Source organism: Rhipicephalus sanguineus, chromosome 8 (assembly GCF_013339695.2).
Source record: "Rhipicephalus sanguineus isolate Rsan-2018 chromosome 8, BIME_Rsan_1.4, whole genome shotgun sequence".
Classification (NCBI taxonomy): Eukaryota; Metazoa; Arthropoda; class Arachnida; order Ixodida; family Ixodidae; genus Rhipicephalus; species Rhipicephalus sanguineus.
Window position 1 is genome coordinate 14,611,277 of NC_051183.1, and position 18,123 is coordinate 14,629,399.

General features: G+C 47.9%; 1 protein-coding gene across 1 annotated transcript in view; it reads right to left on the bottom strand.

Moving 5' to 3' along the window:
- Positions 1 to 2,075: 2,075 nt before the first annotated feature.
- The window catches only part of LOC119402607 (venom metalloproteinase antarease-like TtrivMP_A), a 29,210-nt gene continuing 13,162 nt past the window's right edge, over positions 2,076 to 18,123 (bottom strand). Inside the window, exons 7-14 of the mRNA XM_037669738.2 lie at positions 17,960 to 18,031; positions 17,758 to 17,888; positions 17,069 to 17,121; positions 8,770 to 8,878; positions 6,705 to 6,872; positions 5,380 to 5,518; positions 3,374 to 3,493; positions 2,076 to 2,238 (exon numbers count right to left, since the gene is read on the bottom strand). Of these exons, the coding sequence (XP_037525666.1) occupies positions 2,212 to 2,238; positions 3,374 to 3,493; positions 5,380 to 5,518; positions 6,705 to 6,872; positions 8,770 to 8,878; positions 17,069 to 17,121; positions 17,758 to 17,888; positions 17,960 to 18,031 (819 nt within the window). The 3' untranslated portion in view covers positions 2,076 to 2,211. The remainder of the gene's footprint in view (positions 2,239 to 3,373; positions 3,494 to 5,379; positions 5,519 to 6,704; positions 6,873 to 8,769; positions 8,879 to 17,068; positions 17,122 to 17,757; positions 17,889 to 17,959; positions 18,032 to 18,123) is intronic.

The following is an 18,123-nucleotide window of genomic DNA, read 5'->3' on the forward strand; positions in this document are numbered from 1 at the left end:
TGTGGTGTCCTGACTTCTTCCTTGTGTCCGTGTTTGCACGCCCTGTCTTTTTAGAATGAAACACTATGCATTCGTAATGTCGGTACGACGTCAATTGTGAGTGCAATGCTAGCTATCTTATTTTATAAAGAAGCAGTAAACATTACATATGTTCTCCTATGACGCAGGCGTCATGCCGGGTTAACGTCAATTGTGGTTCCAGTGTTGGCTCCGCTTTTATCGAAGCCTAATATATATTACATTTGTATTCCCATGATTAAGCATGCTATATTCAAGCGTTGCTCAGTCCCGGAGCAATACGCTAACGAAAGTTACATGCCATATTTACGTCGTCGCACCGTAAAGTGCACTTCGTTTCCATAATACTGACGTCTGTGCTCTAAGGTGATCGCTGACGTTACGTCAGACCATAAGTTACCCTTGAAATGCCAGCGTAGTCGACGTGCCTGGTAAAGCCACGATGTGCACACACCTACTACGCTTACAAAAACCCGTTGATACACCTTGTAACGCTTGGCTCAAAGCAAAAAAAAAAAAATGCTGCATAGGCAACTACTCGTTCATTGCTTCGCATGAAACCGATTCCCACAAGGCGTGGGATCTGGCGAATTTTTTTGATGTGCTAATCTCCCAGTCAGTTAAAATTGTAGATATATACCGACGCTGAAAAAAGTTACGGAATAGAACTTACACTCAGAGAAAGCCTAGAAGATACTTAAATGTGAATTAGTGACATGCGAACACAATATAAAGCGAAAGCAAAGGCTGATTTCTGAAATTATGAATTGCATTAGTACCTTAAATGTCGATGCTTTCGTTGTAATCGGATATGATGCCGGCTATGATTCGATGTGACGTTTTAATGGATCGCACATGTCACTCACGTAACAAAAGGAAGGCTGGAAGTGCTGTCACTTTAGAAACTAATGGCCTTATTGTATGAAAATCGCGACCTTCTGCAATTTATGTTCAACGTAAATGTACGCTCTTTTTTTCTTAATTTCTCTTTGTTGACAAGGGTAACGCTTAAGATAGGATTATCCATAAGGTTGGCAGAACTGCTGTGAAACATATTGCCATCATAGCAGCAATCGAGTCGTCGCGCCATCCTGTATAACCAGCCGCAACAGTTATGCAAAGTCTGTTTTCCGATTGAAGCCTGGTGAAAGTTGCTCGAAATTACACAGGCCGTGTGCCTCTCTATTAAGAGAGATTGGTGTAGCTACACAAATTCATACTCTGATTAAGTGGTATGAGAAAAACTAACACGAAGTATCATAGAGCACACTGTCATAATGTAATGCAAAAGTAGCTTCGTGCACTCATGTTACCCAATAGTTAATATAGTCGGACAGAACTTTAGAAGTCTGCGGCATTTCCTCCTCAAATGCGGATGCACACGAGCCTGCACCAATGGGCGCGCGCTCCGGAATGACGTAATGAGATGGCTGGCCGGTGACTCCACCTTCGGAGAGCATGAGCGAGCGCATGAGCCGGACTATATCTTTAGTCGCGGAGGCGATCGCCTGCCGCGCTACGGTCACCTGGGCGAGGCGTCTCCAGACTTCTTAAGTTGTATCCGGCTATAGGCAATATATCTGTGCATGTGATACAGGGATCAGTCTGAATTATGAGGCTTAATTGATTCACACTCGAGTCGTTGCCGAAGGAAGGAATAGCAGAGAAAGGAAAGGCAGGGATGTTAACCAGTCTAGGACCGGTATGCTATCCCACACTGGGGAAAGGGATGGGGGAGATATAAAGAGAGAGAGAGAGAGAAGGAGAGCACGCACGCACAGAAAGCCACACACATCTCACAGTCATGCTAACGTCGTTAGTCTATAACCGCCGGTGCAAGTCTGATGTCTTCAAGAAGTTGAGCCCTGCTTTCGTCGCCTTCACCAGCGATGACCTCTCAGGACGACATTCCAGAATGGTTTTTGCCGCCATCGAGTTTCATGCACCGCAAGTAGTGCTGAAGAAAGTTTCATTATAATGTATATTTCACTTTTGCGTACACTGTTGCTGTGTACGACCTTTCCGCGCCAATAACTGAGTAGCACAATCAAATGCCATTTAGGACAGCGAGGATTTATTAAGTACTGTTGCACGAAGTGCAAAATTAAATAACGCAGCGGCCGCGCGACGTTTTATACACTGTACAGAGAGGATTTCGTCGAACGTCTCCTCTTGATTATTTCCTGGACGACTTCATTGACACACGCCGTTGATGCACTTCTGAAAAATGCAAAACAGAATACAATTTATAAAAGCGCGTGCATTTGTTCCATCAATGCAAGTAGGCAAATGTTGCTTAGAGTTAAACTTAATGGAGAGAATTGTCATCACGAGCATAAATATTTCACTGCCCAACGATTCTCAGCGTCCGGCCATGTGTAGTGGCGTTCAGTTAAGCATAAGCTCATTTGTCTGCTTCCTGGACGTAGTTGTATTGAATGAGCATGGATCAATGGGTGGTATATATTATGGTCTGCTGTAGCATGCACTGTGGTAGTAACAACTACTTGAACTGTAGCATTCGTACCCTGCGGTGGAGAGCAATGTACATCTAAATAAACTGGGTACTCTTGACTGCGACGGCTGTCGTTGCACTTAGGCTTTTCGGCGAAAATCTGAGACAGCTGTTAAGGGGTTCCCTCATTACTTGGCCACTTCAAAGAAAGTGCAAAGAATAACAAATGCATGGTACAATCAAACTGTACATGACCAATGCATTTTAATGCGAGGGAGTTTAGAGAAAATAAACTGGCGTTTTCTTAGACTGCCTTTCGGTCATCATAAAGATTTAGAGCTGAATTTGTGAAATAAACGTCTGGTGGTGTAAAAGTACAGGGTAGCTACCATATTAAGCTGTAATTACGATAAGCATTAACTTACTTTGAACTAAATATTTCATTGAAAAGTGTTTCTGAAATATAAGTGGGGAAGCATAATTTCCGGGCCGTAAAAAATGCTTACAAATGTACAAGAGTGAGTTATACCAGCAGTTCTCTCTAATGTTAACGATCTGCTTTTATAACAATGTAATAAAAATGCAAGTGTCTTACTGCACCTCTGCCTAAGGCCATTGAGTGCTTGTCACACAATGTTTCCTTTAGCAGAATTTGCCGCAAATGCAAATGCTTTTATAATAGAACTTGTGTAGGCGTAGTGTTTGCGTGTCGAAATTGCAAAAAAAAAAGTGGAAGAGTGACGCTTCTTGTGATATGAGAAAATATTCTGACTGGTAAAGAATTCACAATTTTCTAACGACCTGCAGCTGAACTGCTATATCGTTATTTTTTTCTTCGGAAAGTTCTCGCTGCTCCATGTTTTTATTTGGGAATAGTGATCGCACATGTAACGAGCTTACCTTGCCGTCTGCGCATGTCGTACCGTCCAGTGCGTTCGCTTGCCTGTACACGTAGAGACCCGTATATGGATTTACTGGATAGCTGCAACGTATCTTGCACTGCAGCAAGTCCGCCGGATTCTGGTACAAAGCAATGAAAAGTAATTAAATATACATTTTTCAGGACATTACCGCCGTACAGCTGTAAGAATCGACTCCCAGCTATCATTTATAAACTTTAATCTCTTAGGAACTTCTGCTAAGCAGAAACACCAGTGCCGCAGCAATGTTCCATCTAGGAGCACGGCATACTAACCGATGCACTTTATCCTTATAAGCCATTGTAATCAATTCGTCGAAGTTCCCATTATACAGTAAAGTGTGGATACATATTATAATAAAAGACCGCCATATGTTAACGTCACGAAGGCATGAACTTAAATCTTTGAAGTCTACAATATCAGGCACCTATATTTAGAGGCCATATTGATGTGCAGTAGGCGGAAATTATAATGATGGGCGCGTAAACTGATGCGAAGTCTTCCTCTGAGTTATTGCCATTGTGCGATCATAGCTTTCTTTTCTCAGTGCCTTTGCATAAATCTCAATAAGCGTTGAGCTCACGACCACCGTGTGGAGGGTCATATTGAAAGCTATCGTGCATTCTATTGAATATTTGCAATCGCTTACTATTCCGTGCTGAATGCGGGCTGCTGATATTACAAGACAAGCTTGTTTGGTATTTAAACAGAAAATCTAGACGAACATATGTTGTGCTTCTCGCATGCGTCAGTTAGAGTTGTGAGTTCTACCGAGAAATTTCTAAAAATACGCGTGAATTACATCACATTTTGAAAAGAATTCGTGTCAGCTTTACATGAACTTTCTCAGTACCATGGATGACTCTTACATTAAGAGAAAATACATATTAAGGAGCTTGGTGGTGTAGTATTTAGGTTTTTATTCTTATTTGTCAGTAGTTTCGCTCCAAAAATGCGCCACCGACTAACCTGACTCCACAACTTATTGACGATTGCGTCAATAGAGGATGTTTTATACATCCTTTTCATACATAAGGTGCAACGCAGTGGAAGCTATGCAAGAAGTTCGCTCAGCAAAATGTGTAAGTCCGCGAGTCTCGCGCTTGAATTTCGTCGTTGTAAACGTGGCCTTCGTGATTGGCTCTGGTTGCGTTCTACCAGAACTAATTGCAAAGGCCACAATACGAAAACAAAGAGACTCTAAGCGAGCGATAACAACCCATGACAACCGCATAAATAAGAGGGTTTGTTTATTTCCAAGGCACAAATCATCTTAATTTATTACTCAGTCTAAAAACGAATAAAATAAGATCACATTACGGGTGGTAAAATCGTTGAACTATTTCATGATGCGAACACATCTACTGCAAGTCTCGCTAGCTTCGATGGCGTTGTACCTGATGCACAATATCAACGGACAAAGATTGGCGCAAGTGACCGGTTGCCGGAGCGGCAAGATTGCGACGCGCGGCGCTGCATTTTTCCCGAGCACGCCGATATCGAGAATGCCAAGCATATTCCATTTTCCAAAGCAGGGGTGGCCGGCAGAAAGCACTCCAACAAGCAGCTTTTTCTGGGTAACTGCGATAAAGATACGGTTGCTCGCAACTTCAGCCAAAAAAGAAAACCAAAAAGGATATCGTGTGCATAGCTTCATCAAGCGATGAGCAATGAACTAGCGTTTCTTTAAGATATGGGCTTTCGGATGGGCCAGCAGCAAGGTGGGATGCTTTCCGCCGGTCCGCCGGCCACCCCTGCTTTGGAAAGTGGAATGTGCTTGGCAATCTCGCTGTCGCAATTTTGCGGCTCCGGCCACCGTTCACTTGTGCTAATCGTTTTCCGTTGAGACTGTGCGAAACGGAGTATAGCTGAGTTTGTGCGTGTAATACACAAGACATCATCAGTACGCGCCAACGTTGCCACCGTTTAACACTCGTCACGTATGCAGATTTCTTTTTGATCGTGGCAGAGAGCAAGAACACTCACTCCGTCCGTCCATACATAGGGTATTTCAGGAAATCGTATCCGGCAGTAGTCGATCGGTTGCAGTTGCTCTCCAGGGAGACGCTTGTCTAGTCTTAGAGGATAGTTGAACTCTTCCAAAAGGCAGTTGTGGCTCCCACGTCTGAAAAGAAAGAAATATCATGCAGGCGTGACAGTGCGGACATTATTAAACCAGTAGTTTAATCTAACGATGTATACAACTTCCATAAAAATTAATTTGTATGATTTTTTTCTTGGTTTAATGATCTCATGCGAGCTGCACGTTCAATAGAGAGGGACGTGTTGGTGGTTTAAGTAGAAAGCGAAAGGAAACAAGTCCACCCATGCGCAAGATGATTAGGTGGTATTCTGGATGCCACAGAAAAATTTCTCGATGAGCTTAAAGAACTTTTAATAAATGAGTATAACTGGCGCTCATTTTCGCATAGCGGCATCAGGAGTGTCGAGGGTGACTTCATGGTTCTAAAGAAGATTCACAATTTGTTCTTACTCTTTCTCTTTAAAGATTATGTTTCATTGCACAACTTACGAAACACTAATTTGCGACATTTATGCGCACAGTGTGAACTATATAGTTGAATGTACTCTGGACCAATGGGGGTTCAATTACTCCCCCCTCTGAAAATTTTCAATTTTGCATTTGTAGATATGCAGGCACACATACAACCGCACGCACGGAAATAGATTAAGTATGGGTGAATCTCTCCTCCTCCCCCCGAAAAAAATGGCTACGCCCCTGCTCTGGATGTCCGGGACATTGATTTCCAGTATTCTGTTAGCACGCAAGTTCGATAGTGAATGTCACCGTTTAAGTAACGAATTTTTAACTTCAATCAGAGTATCGAGACGCAACAGCTGCCGTAAAAGTAAAGGAAAAGTGTTTTGTCTTTATAGAATTTCGAGACCGTTTACTTACAAAGTATGACAATGCTCCCTTTTTTACGACGAAGTTTTCCTGTTTTTCTCAGCCACAGATGCTTTAATTCTTGTGACTATTGTCACACCAACGGGTAAAAAAGGAGGAGTTTGCGAAAAAAACTGCTAACGAGAAACGGCGATCGCAAAGTTACAAAATCAGTGAAGCCTTCTACGCGTTCGTGAAGATCACCCGAAGACGCTTCCGTTAAATTTGACGCGTGATGGCTCTCGAAATTTGAAAGTTGTGAACTTTTTCTCTTCCAGCAGCTTGCTGTTGGATGCAACAAAGATAATGCGTGTATAACTGCGGGAGAATGTGAAGAACAAAGAAAGTATTTCTGCATATAGTTTGACAGCCCAAAGAACAGAATGAAACGCCTATGGCTCACCTGAGCAAATGCCCAATTTGGTTGATGCAGCACTGAGAGAACATGTACTTGTTGAGGCCACCATCCTTGTAGCTCATGATGAAGCCGTCGTCCCAAGGACAATCGGTGGCACCAGGGGAGTCGGCCAGGTAGTCCGGTGGAGGATCACCGTCGTGAACACACCCCATTCTAAATGAGGACAAAGCAGGAAAAGCTTCGTTGGTTAAGGGCACTTTCACAAAGGCCGTGATAAGGATGCATGAATACTGGAGGGTCACGACGGCTAAAAGTAAACTATCATCGACAGTGTGTTCACTAACGTATATCTGACTAAAGGATAACAAACCAACGCTTGAAATTAGTTTTATGGGCAAAGCACCTTCAGGTCTCGCCTTGTCGGCGTGTCCTGTCGTAGCGACGTAGTCACGCCACCGACAAAAATTGGGCAAATCCCACTATTCGCCACTGGTCCATACTGTGCATATTTTGAGTTAAAGGTTCGTCGTTACTGCCTAAAACATCATGTTTGGCTTAGCAGCGGTGTCAGATGCCCTGACGAAATTTACCAAGGCGCTCAAGTTTATTTTCTAAAACAAGAGACACAAACGTGCATTTCTACGGCACTGTCACCTATTTGAAACTCCACTTTTTGAAACATATCTGCAAAGCGATGGTGCGTTAGCGGACCGGTGGCGAGTAAAGCAATGAGGAGTAAAGATTTTGCTGTGGGAAACACCGGCGCACACTGCATGCTTCGCCCCTCCCCAGGTTTTACGTTAGTGGAGATGAAACACCTTTCCCTACATGCTTCGCCCCTCCCCAGTTTTTATAAATTGCGTGGATGCTAGAGTTTAGCCGTAGTGGAATATTACTACTTTCCGAATAACGTATACGATGCAACAACCTAAGTCCTTATACTTATATTGTGAAGTAGAGCACTTTGGACAGATACAAAGGAGACAAGATGGACACGACACTCGCTACACTCGCAACTGAATTTATTTCAGGAGAAATACTTCAATATATAAGCACCCAAGCACCCCCGAGCGACACAGATATGAAATAACGTCAATACAAACTTATACCTTAGCACAGGTATCACAGACGCAAATTAGGAATGACATCATCTGTGGGGATCGAGAGCGTCCTCCTACCTAGCGCCTCGTTCCCCAGCTGCCGCGCGCGGGCCGGCCGCGTAGCCCGGGCGCACTTAGGCACCGGCAATCGCCAAGATGGCGGCCAGGGCGCCTCTTTGGGCGAGCCAAGCGTCGGCTCCGTCCCGCGCTGGCATGTCCGGGCACGCTACCACGCTACGCTGGCGCGCTGCGCGGGCCTACGTCACAACGCAGCGCCATTCCCCATTGGGCCGCTGGTGACATCCTCCTCTCCTACGAGCTAAGATGCGCCCGACGATTCGCTCGTGGCGAGAGATGCTCTCAGGCTAGCATGAGAGGTTGACGCGCTGCTCTAGCAGGCGGCTTCTCGTTCGGGTGCTCGACCGCTGCCCTTTGTGTGGTAGTCTTAGCGCCGCTGGCAAGCGTACTCGATCGGTCTTGCGGAGTTCCCCTTAGGGCCTGCAAGCCTGTGAGTGTCGTACTGTGCTGCATCTTGGGTTAATAAACCCGTTGTTGTTGTTACCCTGCCTCGTGCGTGGTTTCTGCGCCGTGCCGGAGAATCGACGAACCCGGCCGTAGCGTCTTTGTTCGCTGCGGCAGTGGAGAACGTCGCGTCCCTACACGGTCGCGCTCGTAGGTAAGCCTAGTGCAAACCTATCTCCACACATCTTATCTAAATTTGTGAAGTAACCCTAATTTTCTGTAGCATTGACAGAATACTGTATACGTGAAATAACCAGTGACGTGTTGCTACAGGAGAAAATACACTGCGCTAGGCGCGTTTTTCTACGACGGAACGATGCTCATGAGCAAGTGCTGAAAGCATTTTGTTATGTTTTGATCTATACATTCAATCCTCACTTGTGGCAATAAGTGCGGAATTGAAGCAAGCAAGCACACGTGTTTGGTTCAATTAAATCACTATAACTTGCATCTGTAATGATGGAAGAGGTACAAAAGCTGGAACTCACAAGTGTGCCATTTCGTGCGTTGCCACGTGGACGCCGTCGTAGGTTCCCGGTATATCTTCGCCCAAACCAGTCCTCTGCGCCGTGCAAGCACCTCCGATATAAGCCACGCCTGCAGAAGAAAAATCTGTTGCTCAAAACTTCGTAGAAGGAATAACATTTTACCTCGTCACTGTGAATTGATAATATTTTTTTCAATTCTCTCGTGAACATCTTTGCCTGCACTCTTATGCACAGCGCACTCAAAGTTTTGCTGACATATATATGTGAGCTCAACGATGCCAAATGTTGTCATTTTAAAGAAGCTGTCGCGTATTATTGTCCTTCTGCCCCGCCACGGTGGTCTAGTGGTTATGGCGCTCGACTGCTGACCCGAAGGTCGCGGGATCGAATCCCGGCCGCGGCGGCTGCATTTTCGGTGGAGCCGAAAATGTTTGAGGCCTGTGTACTTAGATTTAGGTGCACGTTAAAGAACCCCAGGTGGTCGAAATTTCCGGAGCCCTCCACTACGGCGTCTCTCATAATCATATCGTGGTTTTGGGACGTTAAACCCCCGATATTATATTATTATTATTGTCCTTCTGTATTGAATCACTAAAGCGCTACTGTACTCCCTATATTACGAATGTACATTGTTGCCTTTTGGATTTCACCCCGCTGTCGACGTGTTAAGTAATGTCATGGGACACTCGACGTTTGCTCAGAGTGAGCGTGAGTCATCTCCAACAACCACCGCATTCATAACAAAGCAACGTTCAAGTTTTTTATAGTGCTGTACATGCTGTATTTTTGAAGCTGACGCTTATAGCTTTGGTGTAGTTCTGAGCGAATATATCACTTTTGCATTAGGGCAGTTGAGCAAAAAATGATATCGAAACAGCTTTGTTTTCTGTCCAAAGCCACGTAGTTTTCGTCGAGGTGCGAAAAATGGAAATGCATGTGCACATGAATTTCCTCTATTTCGATATGCCCCCTAGCCTAAATGTCACCATTAAAGAATGTGTGTCCTTAAAAATCGAAATGAAAGCATGGCGGTCGAGCAACGCTTCTAATAAAGCGTCTCCATCGTTTTGATGAGATGTCATTGCTGCTGCCACTGCAGACCTGTCGAACAATTTGTGCGCCAATTACCGCGTGTGGTGTTGGTAACACCCATGTTGCTGTTGGCATCGTTACGCAACTGTAAACAACTGCTTACCTAATACATATGTGACTATTCAACATATGAGTGTGCGTATACCACTTCCACATTTCTCTAGCGTCATTCCGTGACGTTTCGCTCAATGTAAAAAATTACGCCACAGTCACCATCCCGCGCATGCTTCGCATAACATCGATTCCCACAGTATGTGGGATCTGCCGAATTTTTATTAGTATTATTATTACTATTTGATTTGCATACATATTGTCACGTGGTCGTGACGTCGACGAAGACAACAGTCAGCACGTCCGAGATGAAACTGTTTATTTGGCCGAACTTGTGGCCAGGAAATTGAAAGTCAAACTACAACAATACACTGGTAGCGGCGAACACAGCGTCGACCGTCGATCAACTGACTAGCGGTGAAGCGCGTCGGCATTTAAACATGTGCCGTCGAATATTCCAGCGTTATCGCTGGCTGTCGTGCAATTTCTAGAATAAGCTCGAGTGTGCGCGTCTTGCGCGCAATCTTAACAAAACGATCTACAATGGTCGCGAAGGTTCTCGAACAATGAGGCGCAGTTCGCGCTGAGCGTTGCTGACAGCCTTTGTGGCCGAAAACCGAATACACCAAAAGTGATAAAGAAACGCACGTGTCAATGCCCCCCTCTGAAAAAGCATCGTCCCGATGCTTAAAACAGAACAGGCTAAAGCATGCAACAATAAATAACAAGAATAAAGCGACAAAGTACAATACACAATAACAACAAGAAAGAAAGCACAATAATAAAGCAAAATGACAGTCCTCAGATTCGCTAACGCGCGTAATATGGTTTGAGGCGCACGACATGGACGACTTCAGATCGTGCACGGCGCCGCTGAGAGTTCGTAATGCCGTCAGGGACAACCTCGTAGTCGAGTGCGCCGAGGCGTCGAAGTACCCTGTACGGTCCGAAGTATCGTCGAAGAAGCTTCTCACTGAGTCCCCGTCGGCGTATTGGCGTCCATACCCATACACGGTCACCGGGTTGGTATTCCATGTGGCGTCTTCAAAGGTTGTAGCGGCGGCTGTCAGTCATCTGCTGGTTCTTGATCCGTAGGCGGGCGAGCTGTCGTGCTTCTTCGGTGCGTTGTAAGTAAGCGGTGGCGTCGAGATTTTCTTCGTCGGTGACATTGGGTAGCACGGCGTCGAGCGTCGTTGCCGGGCTTCTTCCATAGACAAACTTGTACGGCGTCATCTGCGTCGTTTCTTGGACGGCCGTGTTGTAAGCGAAGGTCACGTACGGAAGTACGGTGTCCCACGTCTTGTGCTCAACGTCGACGTACATGGCCAGCACGTCGGCGATTGTCTTATTTAGGCGCTCGGTGAGGCCATTGGTCTGAGGGTGGTAGGCAGTGGTCCGGCGGTGGCTTGTCTGGCTGCACCTCAAGATCGCCTGAGTTAGTTCCGCAGTAAACGCCGTACCTCTGTCGGTGATTAGGACCTCTGGGGCGCCATGACGCAGAACGATGTCTTCAACGAAGAACTTCGCTACATCGGCGGCACTGCCTCTAGGTAGGGCCCTTGTTTCGGCGTAACGGGTCAGGTAGTCGGTAGCTACGATGATCCACTTATTACCACTAGTCGACGTTGGGAACGGTCCCAGGAGGTCCATCCCGATCTGCTGGAACGGTCGCCGAGGTGGCTCGATCGGCTGAAGAAAGCCCGCTGGTCTTGTTGGCGGTGACTTGCGTCGCTGACAGTCTCGGCATGTCCTTACGTAGCGAGTGACGTCGGCGGCAAGGCGCGGCCAGTAGTACTTTTCCTGTATTCTTGCCAGCGTTCGGGAAACACCGAAGTGTCCTGCTGTCGGATCGTCGTGCAGGGCCTGGAGGACTTCTGGCCGCAATCCTGAAGGCACCACGAGAAGGTACTTGGCTCGATTCGGTGAGAAGTTCTTGTTTTGGAGAACGCCGTTGCCTAAGAAAAACGACGCCAGTGCTCGCTTGAACGCTTTCGGAAAGACGGCGTTCTTGCCCTCGAGGTATTCCATAAGGCCTCTGAGTTCCGGGTCGGATCGCTGTTGTTCAGCGAAGTCGTCGGCAATTATGGTTCCCAAGAATTAGTCATCGTCCTGGTCGTCTTGCGGCGGCGGTTCCACGGGACACGAGACAGGCAGTCGGCGTCAGAGTGTTTTCTTCCGGACTTGTAAACGACGGTAATGCCGAATTCTTGAAGTCTCAAGCTCCATCGTGCGAGACGACCTGAAGGGTCCTTCATGTTAGCTAACCAACACAGGGCGTGGTGGTCGCTCACAACTTTGAAGGGCCTGCCGTAAAGGTAGGGGCGAAACTTTGATGTAGCCCAAATTATGGCAAGGCACTCCTTTTCTGTCGTAGAATAGCTGGCTTCCGCCTTTGATAGCGACCGGCTAGCATAGCTGATTACCCTTTCCAATCCGTCAGTCCTCTGCACAAGAACGGCGCCGAGTTCTACATTGCTTGCGTCGGTGTGCACTTCCGTTTGGGCGTATTCGTCGAAATGCGCAAGTAACGGAGGCGTCTGCAGGCGTCCTTTTAGTTCTTGAAATGCTTCTCGCTGCGGCGTTTCCCACTTGAACTCGACGTCGGTCCTGATAAGGTTAGTAAGTGGCTCGGCGATGCGGGCAAAGTTTTTGACGAACCGCCTGTAATAGGCGCACAGGCCGAGAAATCGACGCACGGCCTTCTTGTCGGTAGGCGGCGGGAATGTAGCGATGGCGACTGTCTTCTGGGGGTCAGGGCGTACTCCGGACTTGCTTATCACGTGTCCCAAGAACAAAAGCTCCTCGTACGCAAAGCGACACTTTTCTGGCTTCAAGGTGAGTCCGCAGCTCTTTATTGCTTGAAGTACAGCTTCAAGCCGCCGTAGGTGTTCATCGAAGTTTGAGGCAAACACAACGACGTCGTCCAAGTACACGAGGCAAGTCTGCCACTTCAAGCCAGCCAGCACTGTATCCATGACAAGTTGGAAAGTTGCGGGTGCCGAGCAAAGACCAAAGGGCATGACCCTGAACTCGAACAGGCCGTCTGGTGTTATGAAGGAAGTCTTTCCTCGGCCTCTCTCGTCTACTTCGATTTGCCATAGCCGGTCTTGAGGTCCATCGACGAAAAGTACTTGGCGTTATGGAGTCGATGTAGGGCGTCGTCTATCCGTGGGAGAGGGTACACGTCCTTCTTCGTGACCTTGTTCAGGCGACGATAGTCGACGCAAAAACGTAGGGTTCCATCCTTCTTCCTCACTAACACCACAGGTGACGCCCACGGACTCTTGGACGGCTGGATGATGTCGTCGCGTAGCATTTCGTCGACCTGCATCTTGATGGCCTCGCGTTCTCGCGTCGAAACTCGGTACGGGCTCTGACGGATTGGTCGGGCACTTTCTTCTGTTATGATGCGATGTTTCGCGACTGGGGTCTGTCGAATTCTTGACGACGACGAGAAGCAGTCCTTGAATTGTAGGAGCAGGGCTTTTAGCTGGTCTTGCTTGTGCTTCGGGAGGCTCGGGTTGACGTCGAAATCGGGTTGGTTTCGTCGATCCGTTGAAGCAGGTTCAGTAGCATCGAAGAGGGCGAAAGAACTGCTGGCGTCCACGAACTCGTGGATGTAGGCGACCGTCGTACCAATGTTGAGGTGCTTATATTCGTGGCTGAAGTTTGTCAGCACTACCTTAGCTTTGCCATCACGCCGCTCGGCTATGCCTCTTGCGACGCAAATCTGATGGTTCAGAAGTAGGTGCTGATCGCCCTCGATGACACCTTCAAGGTCTGCGGGTTCTTGAGTTCCGACGGAAATGATGATGCTGGAGAGAGGCGGAATGGTGACGTGCTCTTCTATCACATTCAACACGGGGTTTCCTGGCGTCGTGTGTGGCGGCAGCGCTTTTTCTGAAGTTAGTGTTATTGACTCAGATCTCAGATCGATGACGGCGCCGTGGTGGCTTAGGAAGTCCATCCCGAGTATCACATCCCTGGAGCAATGCTGTAAGATTACAAAGCTCGCAGGATAAGTCCGGTTATTGATGGTGACTCTTGCGGTGCAGACTCCAACCGGAGTTATTAGATGGCCCCCAGCGGTCCGGATTTCGGGCCCTTGCCAAGCGGTCTTAACTTTCTTCAATCTTTTGGCGAATGGTCCACTGACGACGGAATAGTCGGCTCCAGTGTCGACGAGAGCGGTGACGTTGTGGCCGTCGAATAGTTCGTCGAGGTCGCTAATCCGTCGTCTTGCGTTGCGGTTAAATCGCGGCGTCGGGTCACGGCTAGGTCGGCTTGTCCCGCTGCTTGTACGTCGCGTCGACAGGTCTTCTTCAGGGACCGAGGTTTCGTCGTCAGGGCTTCGTCTGCTTCGCGTCATGTTCGGCAGGTCTCGTCGCGTAGTCGTCGTCGGCGGCCGCGGAGGATCTTCGGCATTTCGTCGTACAACAACCGCACCTCCATCGGTTGCTGCCCTTAGTTTCCCGGAAACGGGCTAGGCGACCGGCCCCGGTTTGGGCCAATGTGCTGCCGACGGTGCGGTGACATGTAGCGGCCGGGCGACGGCGAGCAAGAAGGTCGTCGTTCTTGCCACTGTGTTCCGGTCAGGTAGTCGTCGATGTCGCGAGGCCGTTCGCCTGGCTGCGGGCGTGGCGCGTTGACGGCGAATCCGCGTAGTCCCATCTGTCGGTACTGGCAGCGGCGGTACGTGTGGCCGGCCTCCCCGCAGTGGTAGCAGAGCGGGCGGTTGTCAGGGGCGCGCCAAAGGTAGGTCTTTCGGGGGGTGTAGCTTTGGCCTGCAGGCGGGCGGGATGGCGTCGGAGGTGGCGGCGGTGTCTGGCGACGGAAGTGCGATGGCGCGGGGCGTTGGTGATAGCGCGGAGTGGCGACAGCATGGCGTGCAACGGCAGCATAGCTCATGGCTTCCGGCTCAGGTGGCGGCGTTGCAGCAACTCCCAGCGAATGCTGAATTTCCTCGCGAACGACGTCGGCTATGGAATGCACTTGGGGTTGCGATGCAGGAAACATCTTTCGGAGCTCTTCGCGCACGACCGCCCTTATCCTCTCACGCAAGTCGTCGGAGCCCAGCGCATGTGCTTCCCCGTAGTTCGTCGTCGGCATACGGCGGTTGGATTGCCTCGTACGCATTTCTAGGGCCTTTTCAATCGTTGTGGCCTCCGAACTGAACTCCGCGACTGTCTTGGGCGGGTTGCGTACAAGTCCGGCAAAGAGCTCTTGCTTCACTCCCCGCATCAGGAAACGAAGCTTTTTTTCTTCGGACATAGCCGGGTCGGCGTGCCGGAACAGTCGGGTCATTTCTTCGGTGTACATCCCGATGCTTTCATTCGGGAGCTGTACACGGGTCTCCAAGAGCGTTTCGGCTTTTTACTTGCGGACGACGCTGCCGAAGGTGTCCAAAAATGCGGCGCGAAAAAGGTCCCAGTTCGTCAGCGTGGCTTCTCTGTTCTCGAGCCATGTCCGAGCGGTGTCTTCTAGCGCGAAATACACGTGCCGTAGTTTGTCTTCACTTGTCCAATTGTTGAAATCGGCGACCCGGTCGTACCTTTCCAGCCAGCTCTCTGGATCTTCGAGCGACGACCCGTGGAAGGTTGGCGGCTCCCGGGGCTGATGCAGCCGGATCGATGTTGGAGCTACTGGGTCGGTCATCGTTACAGTCGAGGTCACGGCGTTAGGTTGCCTGGCGTTGCCGGGAAGAGGTCCGTACTCTGGCTTGAGTCCTAGCTGCCGGCGGCTAGTTCGACGGTCTGGGATGTCTTGAAGTTCTTCTTGACTACTTGGACTTGGCTCCCGACTGTGTGTGGGCGTCCGGAACATGGATGAACCAGCACCTCCACCAGATGTCATGTGGTCGTGACGTCGACGAAGACAACAGTCAGCACGTCCGAGATGAAACTGTTTATTTGGCCGAACTTGTGGCCAGGAAATTGAAAGTCAAACTACAACAATACACTGGTAGCGGCGAACACAGCGTCGACCGTCGATCAACTGACTAGCGGTGAAGCGCGTCGGCATTTAAACATGTGCCGTCGAATATTCCAGCGTTATCTCTGGCTGTCGTGCAAATTCTAGAATAAGCTCGAGTGTGCGCGTCTTGCGCGCAATCTTAACAAAACGATCTACAATGATCGCGAAGGTTCTCGAACAATGAGGCGCGGTTCGCGCTGAGCGTTGCTGACAGTCTTTGTGGCCGAAAACCGAATACACCAAAAGTGATAAAGAAACGCACGTGGCAATATATACACAAGGATTTTAGAAGAACTTCTTGCTGGGCGAGTTGGTGCATGTTCGTGGTGGGAATCATTGCGCATTCAATCGGACGAACACAGGAAGGAAGGACAGAGTAAACGGAAAGAGCGCAAGATATCAACTGATAGCTTGCGCTCTTTCCGTTTACTCTGTCCTTCCTTCCTGTGTTCGTCCGATTGAATGCGCAATGATTCCCACCACGAATATACACAAGGACACACGGAAAAGAGAGAGAGAGAGAGAGCAAGCTGGTAACTGCCTCTTAGAGGGGCACAACGCCTGCCTACTCTTTAAAAAGGAGGGAAAGGAAGATAAGAGAAAGAGAAAGAGGAAAGCGCACTGTGCTCCCAATATTACCAATATGTATGGTTGGCTTTTCGATTTCAGCCTGATGTACGGCGTGGCGCAGTGGTAGAGTAATAGCAAAGCATGTACATTACAGATAACTCAGACGTTGATTGGTTATAAATAGTGTGGTTGTACACGTTTTTAGTCATCTCAGGTTAAAGTTTTTTGCGTTTGAGGTTTAAAAAGGTGCCCGTTCTAACGCCTTGGTAGTTTTTATAGGCGAACATGCGATAGCCAGTCTTATGAAATATCGCGTCCTGTCTCCATCAATAATATTATTGATATAACTGTGTATGAAATTTTGCGAAATCTGTGGAGCATTATGAAGTTCGATGTGCAAGATGAACTCGATGTCCTCGATGAACACTAGGTGGAGTATTCGGCCGAGCTAAATAATTGTTGCTGGATTAGACACAACGGCCCTGCCGAGTCTTGATACGGAAGCGTTCTTTACGAGCTTGTGTTGTGAGCATTATGAGTATGTGCATTATGATGCGCCAAGTAAAGTTCATGTTACAAACACTCGATAAAAAATGATGAACTAATTCCTCACCGGCAACGGCAACGTGGAGAGAGTTGGACGGGGTCACTTGCGCAATGTCTCGCCTGTAAATTAGGACAGACAACTTAGAATTTCTTCGCGTTTCCGTTAATAGCAACGATATGCACAGGAAACTGAAATCGGGGTCACAGGTATTTCTTACTGCTACAAAATTAGCCACGGAAACTTATTGTATAACAGCGTTCGTGAATACACAGATCACCAACTTTGTGGCCACCATGACAAAATTTTGTACTTATGAAAAAATATACATGTCAGCCTTTTGTTGGAACAGTGCAAAGTGTTATCAAAATTGCGAAGTCGATGTGGTTACACTTTGTGATAATTTCGGCACGTGACATTTCAATTGATGCTACAATGAAGGGGAACGTCTGACATACGGATGCAATAAAAGGTGGCCTTTAGGAGAATAGGATGTGAGTTTTAGATATGAGAAATGCTTTTGACTGTGTTGAATAATATGATGAAAATAGAAATTCATCACAAAAAGCTTTCAATAGACACCAAGAATACAGGACAGGGATGATTTCCAAGATTTGTCTTTGTACCTGAGTTATCAGGCAATACACAAGAGGGTGACACCGTTTGCTAGAAATTTTCACGCATTGAGCTTATATGGGAACTAGTGGCTTATTTCACGCACTCTGTAAGAGAATGTACTGCGAAGGGCGCACTCTCACCCTGTGAGCATGTATGCCATGTCGAAGTTTCCAGGAATGTAGCCCGAAGCCAATCTTAGCGTCAGCGCGGCAATGGTTTGGTCGGCGTTGACGTAGTTTCCGGCGTACCTGATGTATGTCTCTTGATCCGGCTGATGAAAAATGAAGTTGTAATGAAGCACGTAACGATGTACCAGGAAGCATTTTCGGCGGTACAACTCACTGTGCTAATGATGATAGCAGTAAGTTTCATCTTGATGTCCATTCCTGCTGCTGTTGCGTATCTGAGGTTGACCTGTAACATTCAAGCGCTGTGTGAGCAGTGAAATCTCACATTGGTGCACTGCGAAGCACTTAACAATAACGTTGACTCCTTTCAAGTTTTGC